This window comes from Cannabis sativa, chromosome 5 (assembly GCF_029168945.1).
Source record: "Cannabis sativa cultivar Pink pepper isolate KNU-18-1 chromosome 5, ASM2916894v1, whole genome shotgun sequence".
Lineage (NCBI taxonomy): Eukaryota > Viridiplantae > Streptophyta > Magnoliopsida > Rosales > Cannabaceae > Cannabis > Cannabis sativa.
Window position 1 is genome coordinate 3,934,632 of NC_083605.1, and position 16,154 is coordinate 3,950,785.

Genomic DNA, 16,154 nt, shown 5'->3' on the forward strand with positions numbered 1-16,154 from the left:
TTAGTCTTAGATCAATTCTAGTCTTCAGATCAAATAACTACCTCATCTAATAATACATCACGAAATACATTTCCTAAACTACACTATATAGAATCTATAAGTACTTGTAATGAAATGATGAGTAAGAAGAGAGAAGGAATGATGGCATCGTTCCACATAGTCCCATCTCTTCTCTCCCATGGACTCCATAGTCATATATATATAAGCTTTGCATCGTTAGTCTTATTCTTATATGACAGATGCCACGTGGCACAATATGAGGGGACAGAAGAAAGTCCCAGTCAGCAAAGCTTGTGTGATAGCGAAACGTGTCGGTGACGTGAGAGGAAAGAAGAATATTTAGGAAAGTGTAAAGAGAGAGAAAGTGGGTCCCACTCCCAGTAGAGCAGCATCCATCCATCAAAGGAGGTGGAAAAAAAAAAAAAAAAAAAAAGATGAGTGTGAGTGTGGGAGCGTGCGCTAATGGATTGGTGATACATTACACATTTTTATTTTATTATTATGAAATTAATTAAATTTTAGAAAAAATTAAAATTTAAAAAGAGAAAGATTGTGAGAGTATAAGTGCCGCCTGCCGTCAGATTCATCTGACAGACGGTTATGGTCAAACTACGTCATATTCTTGTCGTTTTCTATACGTGGACATTTCTTTTCCATCCACGTTGTAATTTCTTTTTTCTTACTTTTTTTTTTACTCTCAGTATTATCTAGTATTATATTTTAGAGATATTCGCGGCATAAATACTTAAGTTTTATGCCGAGTAGCAGATAAATACTTAAGTCCTATTTTTGGCGGTAAAAATACCTTCCGTCACTTATCTGGAACTTCCGTAGGTACCTCTCCGTTATGTGCCAGATTAGTGTCCACGTGTCACTCGTTCATTGATCCACATCATTAATTTTTTTTATTTATTATTTAAATGTTTAAAAATTATAAAAAATAAATAAAAACTAAATATAATATAATTTTTATTTTTTAACCTTTATTTCTTTCCCATTAATTTTTCTTTAAATTGATATTGAAAAATGAATCAAACTGAAAAATCAAACCCAGTTAAACAAACAAACTAAAGTTAGATTTTTAACAAACTAAGATCAAAAACTAATTATTTTTTTGAATTATTAAACCTAAACAAACCCAAAAGATTTAAAACTTATTTTAATGAAATTGAAATTAAATATCTGGAATTAAATCCCTACAACTAATTATCTAACTAAAAATTTTTACTCTAATTTCTTATCTTCATCATCAAATCAAATTTGAAGAAAAAAAAAATACCACACCAGAACCACAAATACCTTCTTTAAACGCAGAGAAGAATAAAAAAAGGCAACCCAAAAAAGATTTGCCCTATCTCTATCGGATCAATCTTTTTTTCCCTATTCATCCTCCATTTTCAAGAATCCAAGAAACAAATTTTATAAACAAACAAAATCTCAAATCTAAACAAACCCAAAAATTACAAACAACCAATAAATCTCATATTCAAACTAATCTTTCACAACTAAATCTCAGATTTATACACAAATACATAGAAACATTTCATCATAAGATAAGTTCAATATTCTATTTACAGAAGAAAATAGCCAAAGGAAAAAAAAATAATCACCCTAAACCTCTATAATCTTCTCTTTCTCATGCAAACCTTTATTTTAAACAACCCCATTCAGATCTGACCTCGTTGTAGATCTCATCTTCGAAGGGCAAGAGGAGCTTAGGGATAGCGATTTTGCCATTGAATGTGGTGAGGAGACAAGAGAGGGAGAAACTGAGTAGAGGGAACTTGAGCTATGAGGCTTGCATTTTTGAACCAGCTACACAACCGTGGAGCAAAGAAATAGCTTGGTGGTCCACCATTGAAACCGACGAGAGAGAGACGCGGGACTGTCGGCGCCGAGAGAAGTAAGGCCGAGGATGGAGAAAGGTTGCAGCCGAGGATGGAGAACGAGGATGGAGAAAGGTTGCAGCTTGCTGAGAAGAAGGAGAAAGGAAGAGAGGGTGTCTGATGAAGAAAAGGGAGAATAGTGTTGGGGAAGATAAAGAGAGATTAGGGTTTTCTTTTTTTAATCAAGTTATTTTAATATATATTTTTTATTTTTTTTAAATAATTTTAAGTAAATTTTAGATTTTAATGATTTTTTTAAATAATAAATAAAATTAAAAGATATGGACCTATAAGGAACTGCCACGTAAGTACTGACGTAGCAATTAACGGCCAGGTACCTACGGAAGTTCCAGAGTAGTGACGGAAGGTATTTTTACTGCCAAAAGTAGGACTTAAGTATTTATCTGCTACTCGGCATAAAACTTAAGTATTTATGCCGCAAATTACTCTATATTTTTATAAAAATTAATGCATTAAATTATATAAAATTTATTTTTTAACTATATTAATAGCTATATAATATAGGAATGAGTAACGATTGGTTTCTTCGAACTTTTTTTTTTAAAAAAATTTAAATTTGGTTTTTAGATTTTTTTTCAAAAAATAAGTTTTTAAATTTTCTATAATTATTAAAAAAATTAGAGTATTATATCAAATATCATATAATTTAATAATAAATTTTTTTAATTAAATAAATAATGTAAAATAATTTTTTTTAAATTTGTTCAAATTATTTGTGCTACTAATATGCTAATGAGTTATATTAAAAAACTCGTATTATTTTATAAATGTGTGTATATAATACGTAAATGTATACAATTATAATAAAATAAAGCAGTAAATAATTACGACGTTAAATAAGAAAGATATAAGTAAAATTAGTTTAATAAAATTTTTATATTAAATATGTAGGAAAATAATATATACTATATATATATGTTCAGTCGGTTTTCGGTTTAATCGGTCGGTTTGCCATTGACACTAAAACTGACCATGTTCAGGCGATTTTAACTGAAGGCATGGTTTTTTCAATTTTTTGACAGTCGGTATACTCAGTTTGGTCGATTTCTTAGATTTTTTGCTCATCCCTTTGTATTTTGATTTCATGGTTGAATAATGAATATATAGAGAGAGAATCTGACTTGCCTAAGAGACTTAATTTAGAATAAAAATTTAAAATGATATTAACACAAATAAAACAAATCTTAATTGAACAATTATTTGATATTGTGGAAAAATTACAACTAGTGGTATAGAATCCAATCAACTAAACTTTAAACGATCAAACGATTAACAATAACAATGTTAACAAATCACAAACAGTAACTGAACAGAGTATGAACAACAAGAATCAATTAAAGCAGTAAAACAATAAAATTAACATCAAGATATATACTGGTTTAAGTCCGATAGATCGATGTGATCTATGACTCTACTCCATTTTTAGAACACTACCAAATCCTCTTTATTGATTGAGCAGGAATATGTACAATACAGTCGAGATCGATTTTCTAATGAGTTATCTTAAAGTGTTTCAACTCTTACACTCTTACCCAAGAATCTTCTTCATACAAAACCTAAACTCAATCTCTTTTTTTTTCTTTGTACCTCTCTCTCTCTCTCTCTCTCTCTCTCTCTCTCTCTCTCTCTCTCTCTCTCTCTCTCTCTCTCTCTCTCTCTCTCTCTCTCTCTCAAAACTCAATTTGACCATTATGTTTGAAATGATAAGTGTTAGCGATATTTGAAGGATTAGGATCAAGATCCTAAAGTTGATGGCTGCAAGAATTTAGGTTGTTAAGTTAGTTAGGCAATAACTAACTTAACCAACTCTTCTTAGAGCAAGATCTCGACGTCAACATAAGTGAGAGTGCTTTCGAGAGCGTATATAAGGGCTCACATCTATCATGTCAATCTCTTGCTCCTTTTCCTTGCATATACTTGCTCGTCTAGTACCTCTACTGGGACCAAGTTTAATTTATCGAGATCAAAGTGAAATGCCAATTCCGCTAAGGCATCTGCTTTCGGGAGCGTATATTATTCATGTCTCGCTATTGCCTATATGGCGGGGAGTTTGAATATTTATATTAACTGTATTTTTCGAGGCGAGTTATTTAATGTGTATTTATTATAATGCGCAGTTTGAATTGGTTCATATTCCAACTTTAATACACGTGTCAGTTTCTTATTGCTGGTCGAAATTTAGGTATAAAAAACTGAAAGAAAATATAGAAGAGAAAATGGAGAAGAAGAAGAAGAAATTGAAAGAAAATAGGGAAGAAAAAATAGTGTTAATCTTACTATTTCAGCTTTTTATTTTTTTTTTTAAAAAAAAATTCAAAACTACAAAACCAATCAAATCAATATTTATTATTTAAAAAAAAAATGAAAAAGCCCAAACTTTTGTCACAAACGTGAGAAATGGCAATTTTTTACAAAATATACCATATATAATATAAAATTTGCACAATATTTTTATAAAAAAATAATGAACCAATATAAATATAATAAATTTGAAAAAGAAATATTATACACTGTAAATTCCCGGGGTAAATTAAAAAATACCCATTTTATTTATCAATTAACCAAATCTACCTCTAATTTATATTTAATTGAAAAATATCTCTTTTTATATGTACTTTACCAAAAATACCCTAAGAGAGTCACATAGTGAGTATATTGAAGTGACATTGGCAAAATTGGTAAAGTGTTTTAAAAAAAGAAGTAAAAATGATAGACTTTAAAAAAAAAGAGTAAAAATCAAAGAAGACAATATAAAAAAAGTACGAAGTCTAATTTCCTCTAAATTCTCTAACAAATGTCCAACTCAGGGCTGGTCCTAGGCATAAGCGGGCTAGGCCTGTGCCTAGGGCCCACTCTTTTCGAAGGCTCAAAATAAAAAAATAAAAAAAATTATTAGATTTTTATTAAAGTAAAATTAAGTGTATTGTAAATTATAAATAGTCATAGCTTAGTTAGTTTAGGGAGGAAATTACATTATGTACCCACTTTACTTTATTTGTTTTAATTTTTACTTCTATTTTTATATCCTGTAAGATATACCCACTTTTATAGATGATGTCCCCATTAAACTCTTTAGGTTAATGTAAATTATATGCTAGACTTAAGTAGAGAGTGAGGGTATATTGGGCAACCCACTCAAAAAATGGGTATATTTTAATAAAATATAATATGAGGGTATTTTTGATTAATGGATAAAAAAGGAGGTATTTTTCAACTTATCCCTAGTTGAGGTGTATGACATATTATACAATGTCATGGGTTCGAATCCCATAACACTTTTTTTGAATTTTTTTTTTATATATATTTCTGAGGGCCCCAAAATTTAATTCGCCTTAGGTCCATATATTCTCAGGGTCGGCCCTGGTCCAACTGAATCCATTTTTTTTTCTACATGGTACAATTTGGGAAGGCATTTTTCTATGCACACACCCCATTTTTGCAAGAAAAAAATGAGAGTTTGGTCTCACTTGGGTAGGCCCAGCAAACTAAGCCACTAAAAATTTAAGATTTTTATAAAACATTAAATTTTGAGTAAAAATTTATAATAATTGTCACACGAAAATTTTCACAAAATACTGTATTTTAATAAAATGGCCATAAAACAACAAAACAGAATAATTAAAACAACTAAAAAACAACCGTGAAACAATAGTAAAAATTTAACATAGTACACAGTATAAAACTTACTTTATTTTTGAAAAAATTCTGCCCCACAGTAAAAAAAGTAAAAAAGTTGAAAATTTTAGTGTATGATATAAAAACCCTTAAAAAATATGTGGATCTTAAAAAATCAAAAATAAAAGACATCTTAAAAGTACTAATAGCATTATCGCTAAATATCGTATTGTTATTAATATAATTAAGTATCGAATCTCATATATTTTAATTAAATAATTATTATAAAAAATTATTACTACTCCATCTTTAATATTATTGGTGTCTAATAATAATGTGAATAATAATATAAAAAATAAACTATAGTTTATATATATATTTTGAAAATACTATAGTCTATCTATTAAGCATGCATAAACTTGAAGCTTCCTCTTAGTATAGTAGTTTGTTGTTATATGGGTAACCATATCTTGATCAATCTCATGGCTATGACCTACAACTAATCTTTTTGATTAATTATTAATAGTGAAATCAGTGAGCCAATAATATCAAACTTTAGTGCATTAATGACCCACCTCAAAAGCTACATGAAATTTACTAGAAAATAAGGGTTATTATATGATTAAACTTGGCAAACCTAACAAGTAAGTAATGGGCCAAAACTTTCCAAGCTTCAAAATCATTCTAAAAGACAACAAAATATATTTGAAAAGAAATTATAGTCTAAAAAGCTTCCTCCATTGCATGCTATTTGGGTAACTTGTCTTTTCAAGTCAAGCTTAGTCATATTCCCCTTTAACATTCCTTAGTTAAAAAAATTAAGAAAAAAATAAAAGGTCCATACATTTACATTAAAGCCGTTAACTCAGGTGCACTTGTCCCCCAAACTAAGTTTCTTAGCATATTTTTGTGAGAGTTGGTATGGAAGAATATGTATATTAATATCTCTATAGTTTTTCAAATATACAATTTTTCAAAGAACATTCTTTAAATAACTTATAATACCCATATAAGAAAAAGTATACAAATTAAAAGATTTGTATATATCTTGATAGAAAACACAACATATTCTACTCAACTTGGATATGTCTCTTTTTCATTCTCTAACTTTGGCCAACAGCTTTTACCACCATCAAATCAAAGATTCTCCCAATAAAATACAGAGTGATGAACAAAACAAAGTGGGGGCACATGTTGTGATAGGCTGATTATAGTAGACTTATACATATATGTATATTATATATAAATAAAAAAAGTGACGTACTTTACTTAAAACACATGAATGTAAATGAGTATATTACAAGTATAACCGACAAAGACATTTGCCCAAACCAAATGACATAACTGTGTAGACAATGATTACAAATTTGGAGTTATGTTATTCAAATTGCAAACGTCTATGAATTTCTGGATTGCATTCTTATACTGGGTTCCCTGAAAAAACAACACAGAATTTAATCAAAGCTGGCTACCAACAATATCAACCACTATCATAATCAACATTATCATCATCACCATGCATGACTCCATTTTTGTCAAAAGTTCACACCTAGTTTCAAAGTGTTTTTTTTTACCATATGACAAACAAGAGAAGCTACAAGTCAAATCATGATCTTATGTCTAGATATATTTTGCTTAAAAAGGAGACTTGTTTTAGCAAACAAATTTACTTTTTTTTTATAAGTCTTTATTGATTGACTGATTTTTTTCAATAAAAGGGGCTTAATGTCCAAAGTTTGAGAACCTAAAGATAAATCTCTTTTTGCTTCTACTTGAAGTGGGGTTGCATAAGCACTAAACTATGTTGAGAATGTAAAGAAGTTGATTACACACATCCTATCCTACCACAATCAACAGTATTCACATTTATTGGAGATAATCAACTTTAATTAGAGCCCCTTTTTTCAAGGACAACTAAAGGGCTTGTTATAATAATATATAATAAGTCTATTGTATGTTGTTATTTTCTGTACTCTGCACATTTTCCTTTGGCTTTTGTCCATGTTGCCTTTTAAATAGGAGTTTTATAATCAATAAAAAAGAAACTAATGAAGCTTTTCTACTAATGATAAGAAACTAGCAAGTCATCCTGGCTAAACTCTACTCTTCGGTGGTGAAGAAACTATAGCAATTACAATGTTGGTATCCAAGTTGGGACTCGAACTTAAGCGATGAACATTTGAGCTACCCCTTTTGGATACAGTTATTCATGAATTTCATAAATATTGCTCCTTTGACTATCTATGGTTCAAGTAAAAGGAAATAGCGAAAGAAGTTACGGACGTTACCTCCCAGTAAAGTTGCTTACAGTTCATGCACTGCCAAAACAATAAGTTTTTGTCAAACAAGCAATCTGGAATTCGTTGGAAACCTTTTGCAGCTTCCACAGCCTCTTCAGTCGATAATGGTTTTTGGATAAATCTACCATTGCATTTGGGGCACCTTGACAACAATTGATCCTCACTGACTTTCAGCTGAAAAGTTTCTATGACCTACAAGAACACTTACAATTTCAGCCAATCGCAGCATGAACTCTAATAATACTTCAGAACAACAAGAACTAAACAACATACCTCAAGTAGTTGTTCATTTTTCAGAAGACTCTTCACCCTATATATTTGATTATTTAGTATATAACCATATCTCAGAAGCTTAGCATCCCGTGTCAAGAGCACTCTATTCTCTTTGAGCGCTTGATCTATTAACTCCCTACATAGATGAAACAAAATTACGTCTACCTAAACGTGTTTTTATACCTATAACAGCATTGTATATTTGACATGTTCCGGAGAAGAAATATACCTGGGATCAGGTTTTCTTGAACATGGGATTGCAGCATCCATTCCAACACATCTTAAATGTTTTGCCAACCCTGCAACCTGAGTGAATGTTCCATTAGCTACCAAATGACATTACAGTATAAAATACATACAGAAGTTCAAAGCCCTTGTGGATACTAGTGTGAACCATTTTATGAATAAATAAATCTCTAAGATGACAGACATTTGAACATGTAAAAGGGGTAGACTTACCTTACACTATCTAATGAAGTATAATATATGTTGAAAATTTAATAGACATACCATCACATCACATAGAAACTTTGGGCATCCATTTCCTCCCACGGACAAATCCCATGGTGGGGGGCCTTGCCATTCATCTGAAATTTCTAACAGCCTTTCTTTTCGAATCAAACTAGCTGAAGGTCGTCTTCTGCCTTTCTTTCTTGATTTTTTTGGGTTTTTATCAGATTCTTCCAATAAAAGTTTTTCACCATATTTTTTCACTACATTCAACAGGGATTCACCCATAGGCAAACTACTCCTATGTTGAGATCTCATAACCATTCCTTCTTCTGAGGCTATTTCTCGAGAAACATCAGAACAAGCAGTAGCTCGAACTACATCCACGGCTTCAACAAATCCCGTCTTCATTATTTTATTACACAAGTCATCTTCCTCAAGAATCTCTTTCAACCCAAGAATTGAAATCGAGGAAAGTTGATCAGGAACATTCTGAATTATATTACCTGAAATGACCAATTCATTTGCACACAACAGGGATATGAGATAAGTACTCAGCAGTGAGATAGGAGATCCCAAAATCATTTGAATCATCATTAAGCTTCATTTTATTAAACAGAATTTAGTATGTTATAAAATTATTAGTTAATTTCCCTTTTCCTATTGTTTATTCTCTTTCTGCTCTCTTCTACATCAAGAAAGTGTCCCTGTAAATAATACTTTCGGGTAAAGCTAAATCAGTAAGGATTCGCTAAATTCGCATACCAAGTAAGGCATACATACCTTCTTTGATGACCTTGGCCTGAAATACTTCAAATATATCAAGCAAGCAGTGTGCATCCAGAGCAGCATACGTTCTTTGTTCTTCTGTAAGAGGACGAACTGACCAGTCACTACATTGAAGTTCCTACAAAGGAGATATAAATTGTTTCAATAAACTATCATAGTTATCAAAAACCACCTAATGTAATTACAGGGATCTCAATTACTAATAGCTATAACTAATGCATTGTCCTAGACTACTCTACATTGTAATAAGCACAAATATTAAAGCATAACCTGAGAGTGAGAGAGATGATAATGTCAAAGCAAGTTCAACTTAATAAACTCATTAAGGTTAATCTAATTTAAAATATGCATAAGGAATATTTGTTCATATATTATGTAACATAACCAACAATCTCTTGACTTGTTTAACATAAATCAAACCTTTGAAAGAGAGATGCCTAAGACTTCTTTGCAGATAGTAGCTAAACTTTTGATATCCTTTGATATTCTCCTTTCAGGTTGTTTGTCTTGTAGATGATTGTATATACTTGTAATGTCCAAAAATGGTTCCACCTAAAATAACAAGAAAATCATGGCCTTAATTGTAGTACATTAGCCATGGAATAAAGATATTCATTTGTTATAAATGCATTGCATCAAAACAAATACATAGAATCTATTTTATATATTAGGTCTAACACAATTGATTTTTAGCCAAGAAAATCTTGAGCACGTGTCTCTCTATTCTAACCAAAGTAACTAGCATAAAAAGCTTTCTCATTTCCATTTATGAAGAAGAGAAAAGAAAAACCCAGTTCTCAAATTTATCAATTCCCTCAATTTCATGCATTTTCTCAGTAACCAAACAATCCCATTATTCTAAAAGCAGAGATCTTACCTTATCAAATCCAAGATTACATCCATGGGAGCTGAAAGTTGATGACAAGTACACCAAATCCTGCTTGAATCTAAAACCCAATTTCAGAATATCCGGGGATACAAAGAGGTCTCTCAACAATTCCCAGATTGAAGGTGGAGGAATCAAAATAAGGTCCACCAAGAAAACCACCGATTCTTCTTCGGGCAGTAGCAGCTCATTCGAGCTCCCAACGAGTCTGGGACTGAGTCGACACGCGAGTTGGAGAAGGGACACAGTGGGGAAGGTGGATTGCCGAGTCCGAGTTGGCTTCCATTCCGCGTCGAGTGCGACGAGTGATGAACGAGTCAGGGCCCGAGTCAAGTGAGCGAACTCGGGTGAGTCAGTCGAGGAGACCAGGTGGGTTTCGTACGCGTTTCGATTTTCCATTGACGTAATTCGATACGGTACGGTCTCATTCTTACCATATGAATTACTAACTTGGGCCTGTTTAACTTTTAGGCCCATATTGAGCCCAGAGATTACTAAATTATGAGAATTTTCTTATAATTTAACTAAAATAGACATAAACAATGTTGATGCTTTTATGTTTTATATTATTTTTATAACGACTTTTGGAAATACTTTTGTTTTTTATTTTTTAATTACAAAAATAAAAATAAAATTTATATTTTCAAAATTTTATTTTTAGAAAATAAAAATATCTTATTTTTTAATTTTAAAAACAGAAAACATTAGTGCATGTTTGACATCATAACTAAAAAACTGTTTTTTGTTTTTAAAAATAGAAAATTATTTTTTAAAAACAATTTGGCTTGTTTGGCCTTATTTTTTGAAAACAGTTTTCAGAAAACAAAGTTACAAAAAACAAGAATTTCGAAAACAACAAAATGTTGTTTTCTATTTTAAAAACCAATTCATTTTAGGTCAATATTATTTTTAAAAAACACTAACCAACTATGAATTGTTTTTAAAAACTTCAAAAACTATTTTTTGTTCTCATTTCTAAAAATAATTTTTTGAAAACAAAAAACAGAAAACAATACCAGACATGCTCTTAGTATGTTACATAATTTTTATTTTTATTTTTTAATTTTATTTAAGTCAGATCTAGATCCGAGTTTGGGACTGAGAGCGTGGTCCGAGTTCGAGAATAGAGACAGGGTCAGAGTTCAAAATACTAATTAAAAAAAATAAAATTGTTTAAAAAAATTTTGACAGTTATTTTTTTTATTTTTCAATTAAAAAATTAAAAAGTGAAATAATTTTGTAAAACAAAAATTTAGAAAATATTCTTACTTTCTAATTAAAAAAAATAAAAAATTGATTAAAAAATTGTTACTAAAGACACTCCTAATGTTTAATATTGTTTTCATTTTATTTTTAAATTGTTTCATGTTAGTATTATGGACTTCATAAAATTAATATTAAAAAAAAAATAAAAAATCATAAATATATATTTTTTATTTTTTGTAATATATTATATTTTTAATATTTGCTTTAAGTTTTTAGGTATTTTTAAAAATTTTCCTAATTATCTAACACTAGGCCCAAGCCCATATTATTAATTTGGGCGCCGAAAATGAACTTGGCGCCAAAATTCGTTTCCCGCTGACCAAATTAGGGCGCGAAAATGGCTGTTAAGTTCCCTTTTAATTCTATTTTATCACTATTCTGACTAAACACATTCCATACCCAGATTTCTCCATAGCTTCAAGATCTCATCTGGCAATGGCATCTACCAGAGGAACCAAGGAAATGGCTTTCAGGCAAAGAAGAACGCAAGCTCCGAAACCCATTTCATGTAGCTCTTCATTTAGTTATGAAGATATTAGTCGCGATGTTTCTGATTCCGAAAACGACGATGATGTTAGCTGCCTGGTTTGTGGGTCTGGTGATTATCCGGCGGATCTTCTTCTTTGTGATAAATGTGATAAAGGATTTCATTTGTTTTGCCTTAGACCCATCCTTGCTTCTGTTCCTAAAGGGTCTTGGTTTTGTCCCACTTGCACAAACAATAAGAAGCTCAAATGTATGTCAAAGTTTCTTCCTTTTTCTTTTCAATTTACTGTTTTATTGGAGATTTGGTTGGTTAGGGCTTTTGTTGTTCTATTTAGCTGAAATTCAAATCGGTATTCATGGATTTTTTAAATTTATATGTGGGTTTTGATTTCGATTTGATACATTTTATTAATGGGGTTTTGTTTTTGTTCTTATCTAATGTGCAGCATTTCCACTAGTCCAAACCAAAATTGTGGACTTTTTTAGAATTCAGAGGTCTCAAGAGTCAACCCAAAAAGCAATCCAAGGTAAACATGAACTCTTGATAATTTTGAGTTGCAGGAGCTCCTCACTTTTGATTTTGTTGTAGAAATTTAATTGTGCATTTGATATTCTGGTTAGATATTCGAAAGAAAAGAAAGCGTAGCGGGTTGGTGATGGCAAAGAAGAAAAGAAAATTGCTGGCATTCACTCCAAGCCCGGATCCCACAAGGAGACTGGAGCAAATGGCATCACTAGCAACTGCATTAACAGCCACAGGCACTGAGTTCAGTAATGAGCTCACTTATAGACCAGGCATGGCACCAAGGTCGGCTAATCAGCCAGCTCTTGAGCGTGGAGGAATGCAGGTATATTCCAAACACAATTGCTCTTCATATTGGATTTCAATTTCTAGTATGTAACAATTGCTTCCATATTTGCAAAATGGTAGGAAGCAACAGTAAATTCTTGCATTTTGTTAGATATTATGCCCTTATATATGAGCTTGTTTTTGCCCATTGAATGCATTCTAACGAGTTGCTAACATCACTGAACTTCAGATTCTTTCAAAAGAAGATAGTGAAACTTTAAACTTGTGCAAGACTATGATGGAGAGAGGAGAATGGCCTCCTCTCATGGTTGCTTTTGATCCACAGGAGGGGTGAGTACAGAGTTATAATGCTCATTACTTTTTAACACTTTAAAGTTTAACCTTTGTATATATATAAATGTAGCTCGCATTCTTAACTGATTGTTTTTCCAACAGCTTTACTGTTGCTGCAGATAGGTATATAAAAGATTTGACTATAATCACAGAGTATGTGGGAGATGTTGATTACTTGAAGAACCGCGAAGATGACGATGGAGACAGCATGATGACATTACTTTCTGCTGCTAATCCTTCAAAAAGCCTCGTTATTTGTCCTGATAAGCGCAGTAACATTGCCCGCTTCATCAATGGCATTAATAATCACACATTGTAAGCTCTCATCCCCCATTTCCCAAGTTTGTATACTTAGATATTTACTTTCTCACTAGCAGAAGTCTTGACAAGAGTTTTTGTTGTCTCAAAGAATTTGAATTGCTTGAAAAGTAATCTGTTTCGGAATTGAAGATCAAGTACATTAAGACTATTGATTATTGATCATTGTAAGCATAATTGGTGATGTAAATAAAGCTAATGTGTTTTTTTTCTTTATGCAGAGAGGGGAAAAAGAAGCAGAACCTCAAGTGTGTGAGATTTAATGTCAATGGCGAATGCCGGGTTTTACTGATTGCTAACAGAGATATATCAAAGGGGGAGAGATTGTATTATGATTATAATGGTGATGAGCATGAATACCCAACTGAGCACTTCGTCTAGCAAGGCTTTTTCTTTACCCTTTTCTAGTAATTTATTGTTTCTTTTTCTTTATACACAAGATTTAGTTGGGCTTAGATTATAGCACCAAACTGGCTAATTGTACACATGACTTTCTAGAGAAGATAAATGAAGTTTGTCTTAGAGATGAAAAAGAATGTACACAACTTATGACTTTTTCCTTTGGTGAAATGGTCATACATATTGAAATTTGTAACATCATCCCATCTATTGTATATTTTTGCATTTGGAATACTTGACAAAGTTAGCAATGAGAAAGAGAGAAATGAAGAAAGATTTGTTGTATTAAATTGTAATGTCTAAGAAAAATTACAAGAAGAGAAAAGGGAGCTAACAAGATTAACCACTTAATATGATTAATCAAGATTGGTAGCAACTAATTTACAGCTAACTAAGCTAACATAACTTTGACCTCTCTAACAATACTTAACAGCACTAAGTATTCTAATAGTCAATATCCCCCCTCAAGTTCCATGGAGTGTACTCCATGGAAAAAGCTTGTTACATAGAAAATTAAACTTTGGCAAAGTGTGTGGCTTGGTGAAGATGTCAGCATAAGTTGATGCCTAGGATTGAGCATTTTGATTGTCACGCTATTATACTGTTGAAAGGGACCAGTACTTTGATTCAGTGCTAGATCCAGCAACTACCTTCTGTTTTCTGGAGTCCTATGTAATAAGATTTCCACTAAGTTTTTAGACTTTCTATCATCAAGACTACATGCCCAATCAACATCTAAACATGCTTCTAAGGTGAAAAGAGTGGTTGGTTTGAACACTACAAGACCTAGGTTAACATCACTTGAATTTGCACCAGTTACGAATCAGAACGAATTCCCATCCTTGTGGCAAAAGAATAGAGAACTATTAGACACTGAATTAAGAATCCCATGACAATAAGACTATAACTTGAGCTTGTCATACCAATCTTGGAGAGCTTGCTTTAAGCCATACAATGCCCTTTTAAGCTTGCAAACATGTGTAGGATGTTCTGAATCCTCATACTTCTTAGGTTATTCCATCCAAACAAATTCATGGAGATTTCATATTGAAAAGCATTATTAATGTCTAATTGCTAAATTCCCAACCATGTGTAACTACCAAAGTAAACATGATCCTTATGGTTGAGGACTTCACAACATGTCTGAAAAGTATGAAAGTAATCTATTCTAGGGGTTTGTTTCGTTGAAACCCTTTGGCAACTAGCATTGTTTAGTGCCATCAACTTTCAACTTGGTTCTCAAAGCCCATTTATTTTGTACCACATTCATTTACAGTGTGATATGGCACTAAGGATCATGTATTATTGTTTATCAATGCTTGATATTAGAACTCTTGGTTTTTTAATACTAGATTTTGATCTGGTTTGAGTGGTGAAGAGAACTAGATGGAAGTAGAGGTAAAGGTAGTATGACTGTGGTATAAGGCTTTGTTGTGTGTTGGACAGTATTGATAGGACTCCCAATGGTCTGTTGAACAAGTGTTTCAGGTTGAGTAATTGTAGATGGATTTTGAATAAAGTAAAATGATGGAGCTTGCCAAGTTGGCAAGCATCACAAAAATCAAATGTGTAAAATTTTATTCAAAATAGCTTGAGATGGATGTCCAAGTCTCATATGCAAAGTTTGCATTTGAGATGCACATAACTGTCTGTTTGAACTTTGAACTTAAAGAGAAATAATGGAGATGATTTTATTTATTTATTTATTTATTTAAAAATCTCATTAAGCACCTATGCATTGTTTTTAATATTTTGTGTAATTGATCTCCAATCATATATTTATGCCCTAAATTATTTTATCTTTATATTTGAGTAAGAATAAAAATAATTTTAGATCATGTATTTTGTAAAATTTATTTACTGCACTATCTATTTAGTTAAACCACAATTTAAATTTTTATTATTCAAAATAATACCCTGAGTTCAATTTTTGATTTATTTTTAATATAATCAATTTTAAACTAGTTTCTATGTAATCAACCTGATCATAACACCTCCAAGTTTCTATGTAATCTTAAATGTACGCTGGTAAACGTTTGCAAACTGCACTGGCAAAGAGGTCAAAGTTTACCAGCGTACATTTGTAGTGGCTAAAATCTAACTTTTACCAGTGCATTTACGCGCTGGGAAAAGTTATTTTTGCCAGCGCTTTTCATTTTATGCTGGCAAAAGTTCTAATACCAACATTGATTTGCCAACCCCCTTTTGCCAAAACATCACAAGTATAAATTCTATTTTACCAGTGCAATACTAACTTTTGCTAGCACATTTCTTGTAGTGATAGCACATGTATTAAATCAGAAAGCAACAATTAGTAATAA

General features: G+C 31.5%; 2 protein-coding genes across 2 annotated transcripts; one reads left to right on the forward strand and one right to left on the reverse strand.

Annotated features, from left to right (window-relative positions):
- Positions 1-6,765: 6,765 nt before the first annotated feature.
- On the reverse strand, positions 6,766-10,624 carry LOC115716824 (uncharacterized). Its single transcript, XM_030645732.2, has 8 exons — positions 10,212-10,624; positions 9,755-9,886; positions 9,329-9,452; positions 8,606-9,051; positions 8,325-8,401; positions 8,096-8,231; positions 7,811-8,014; positions 6,766-6,956 (listed from the first exon to the last, which is right to left on the reverse strand). The coding sequence occupies exons 1-8, from the start codon at positions 10,617-10,619 to the stop codon at positions 6,882-6,884; spliced, it is 1,602 nt and encodes a 533-aa protein (XP_030501592.2). The 5' UTR covers positions 10,620-10,624; the 3' UTR covers positions 6,766-6,881.
- LOC115716825 (histone-lysine N-methyltransferase ATXR6) lies at positions 10,496-14,116 on the forward strand. The gene is made up of 7 exons (XM_030645733.2): positions 10,496-10,636; positions 11,890-12,222; positions 12,419-12,499; positions 12,594-12,820; positions 13,013-13,113; positions 13,219-13,431; positions 13,656-14,116. The coding sequence occupies exons 2-7, from the start codon at positions 11,922-11,924 to the stop codon at positions 13,813-13,815; spliced, it is 1,083 nt and encodes a 360-aa protein (XP_030501593.2). The 5' UTR covers positions 10,496-10,636; positions 11,890-11,921; the 3' UTR covers positions 13,816-14,116.
- Positions 14,117-16,154: the final 2,038 nt, after the last annotated feature.

Excerpts from the sequence above, each read along its gene's own strand:
- LOC115716825 (XM_030645733.2), top strand. The coding sequence starts at position 11,922 with ATGGCATCTACCAGAGGAACCAAGGAAATGGCTTTCAGGCAAAGAAGA. Across the intron at positions 12,821-13,012 it reads TTGAGCGTGGAGGAATGCAG|ATTCTTTCAAAAGAAGATAG; the intron begins GTATATTCCAAA and ends ACTGAACTTCAG. Across the intron at positions 13,114-13,218 it reads GCTTTTGATCCACAGGAGGG|CTTTACTGTTGCTGCAGATA; the intron begins GTGAGTACAGAG and ends TTTTTCCAACAG.
- LOC115716824 (XM_030645732.2), bottom strand. The coding sequence starts at position 10,619 with ATGGAAAATCGAAACGCGTACGAAACCCACCTGGTCTCCTCGACTGAC. Across the intron at positions 8,402-8,605 it reads AGTTTCTATGTGATGTGATG|GTTGCAGGGTTGGCAAAACA; the intron begins GTATGTCTATTA and ends ACATTCACTCAG. Across the intron at positions 6,957-7,810 it reads GTAAGCAACTTTACTGGGAG|GGAACCCAGTATAAGAATGC; the intron begins GTAACGTCCGTA and ends TTGTTTTTTCAG.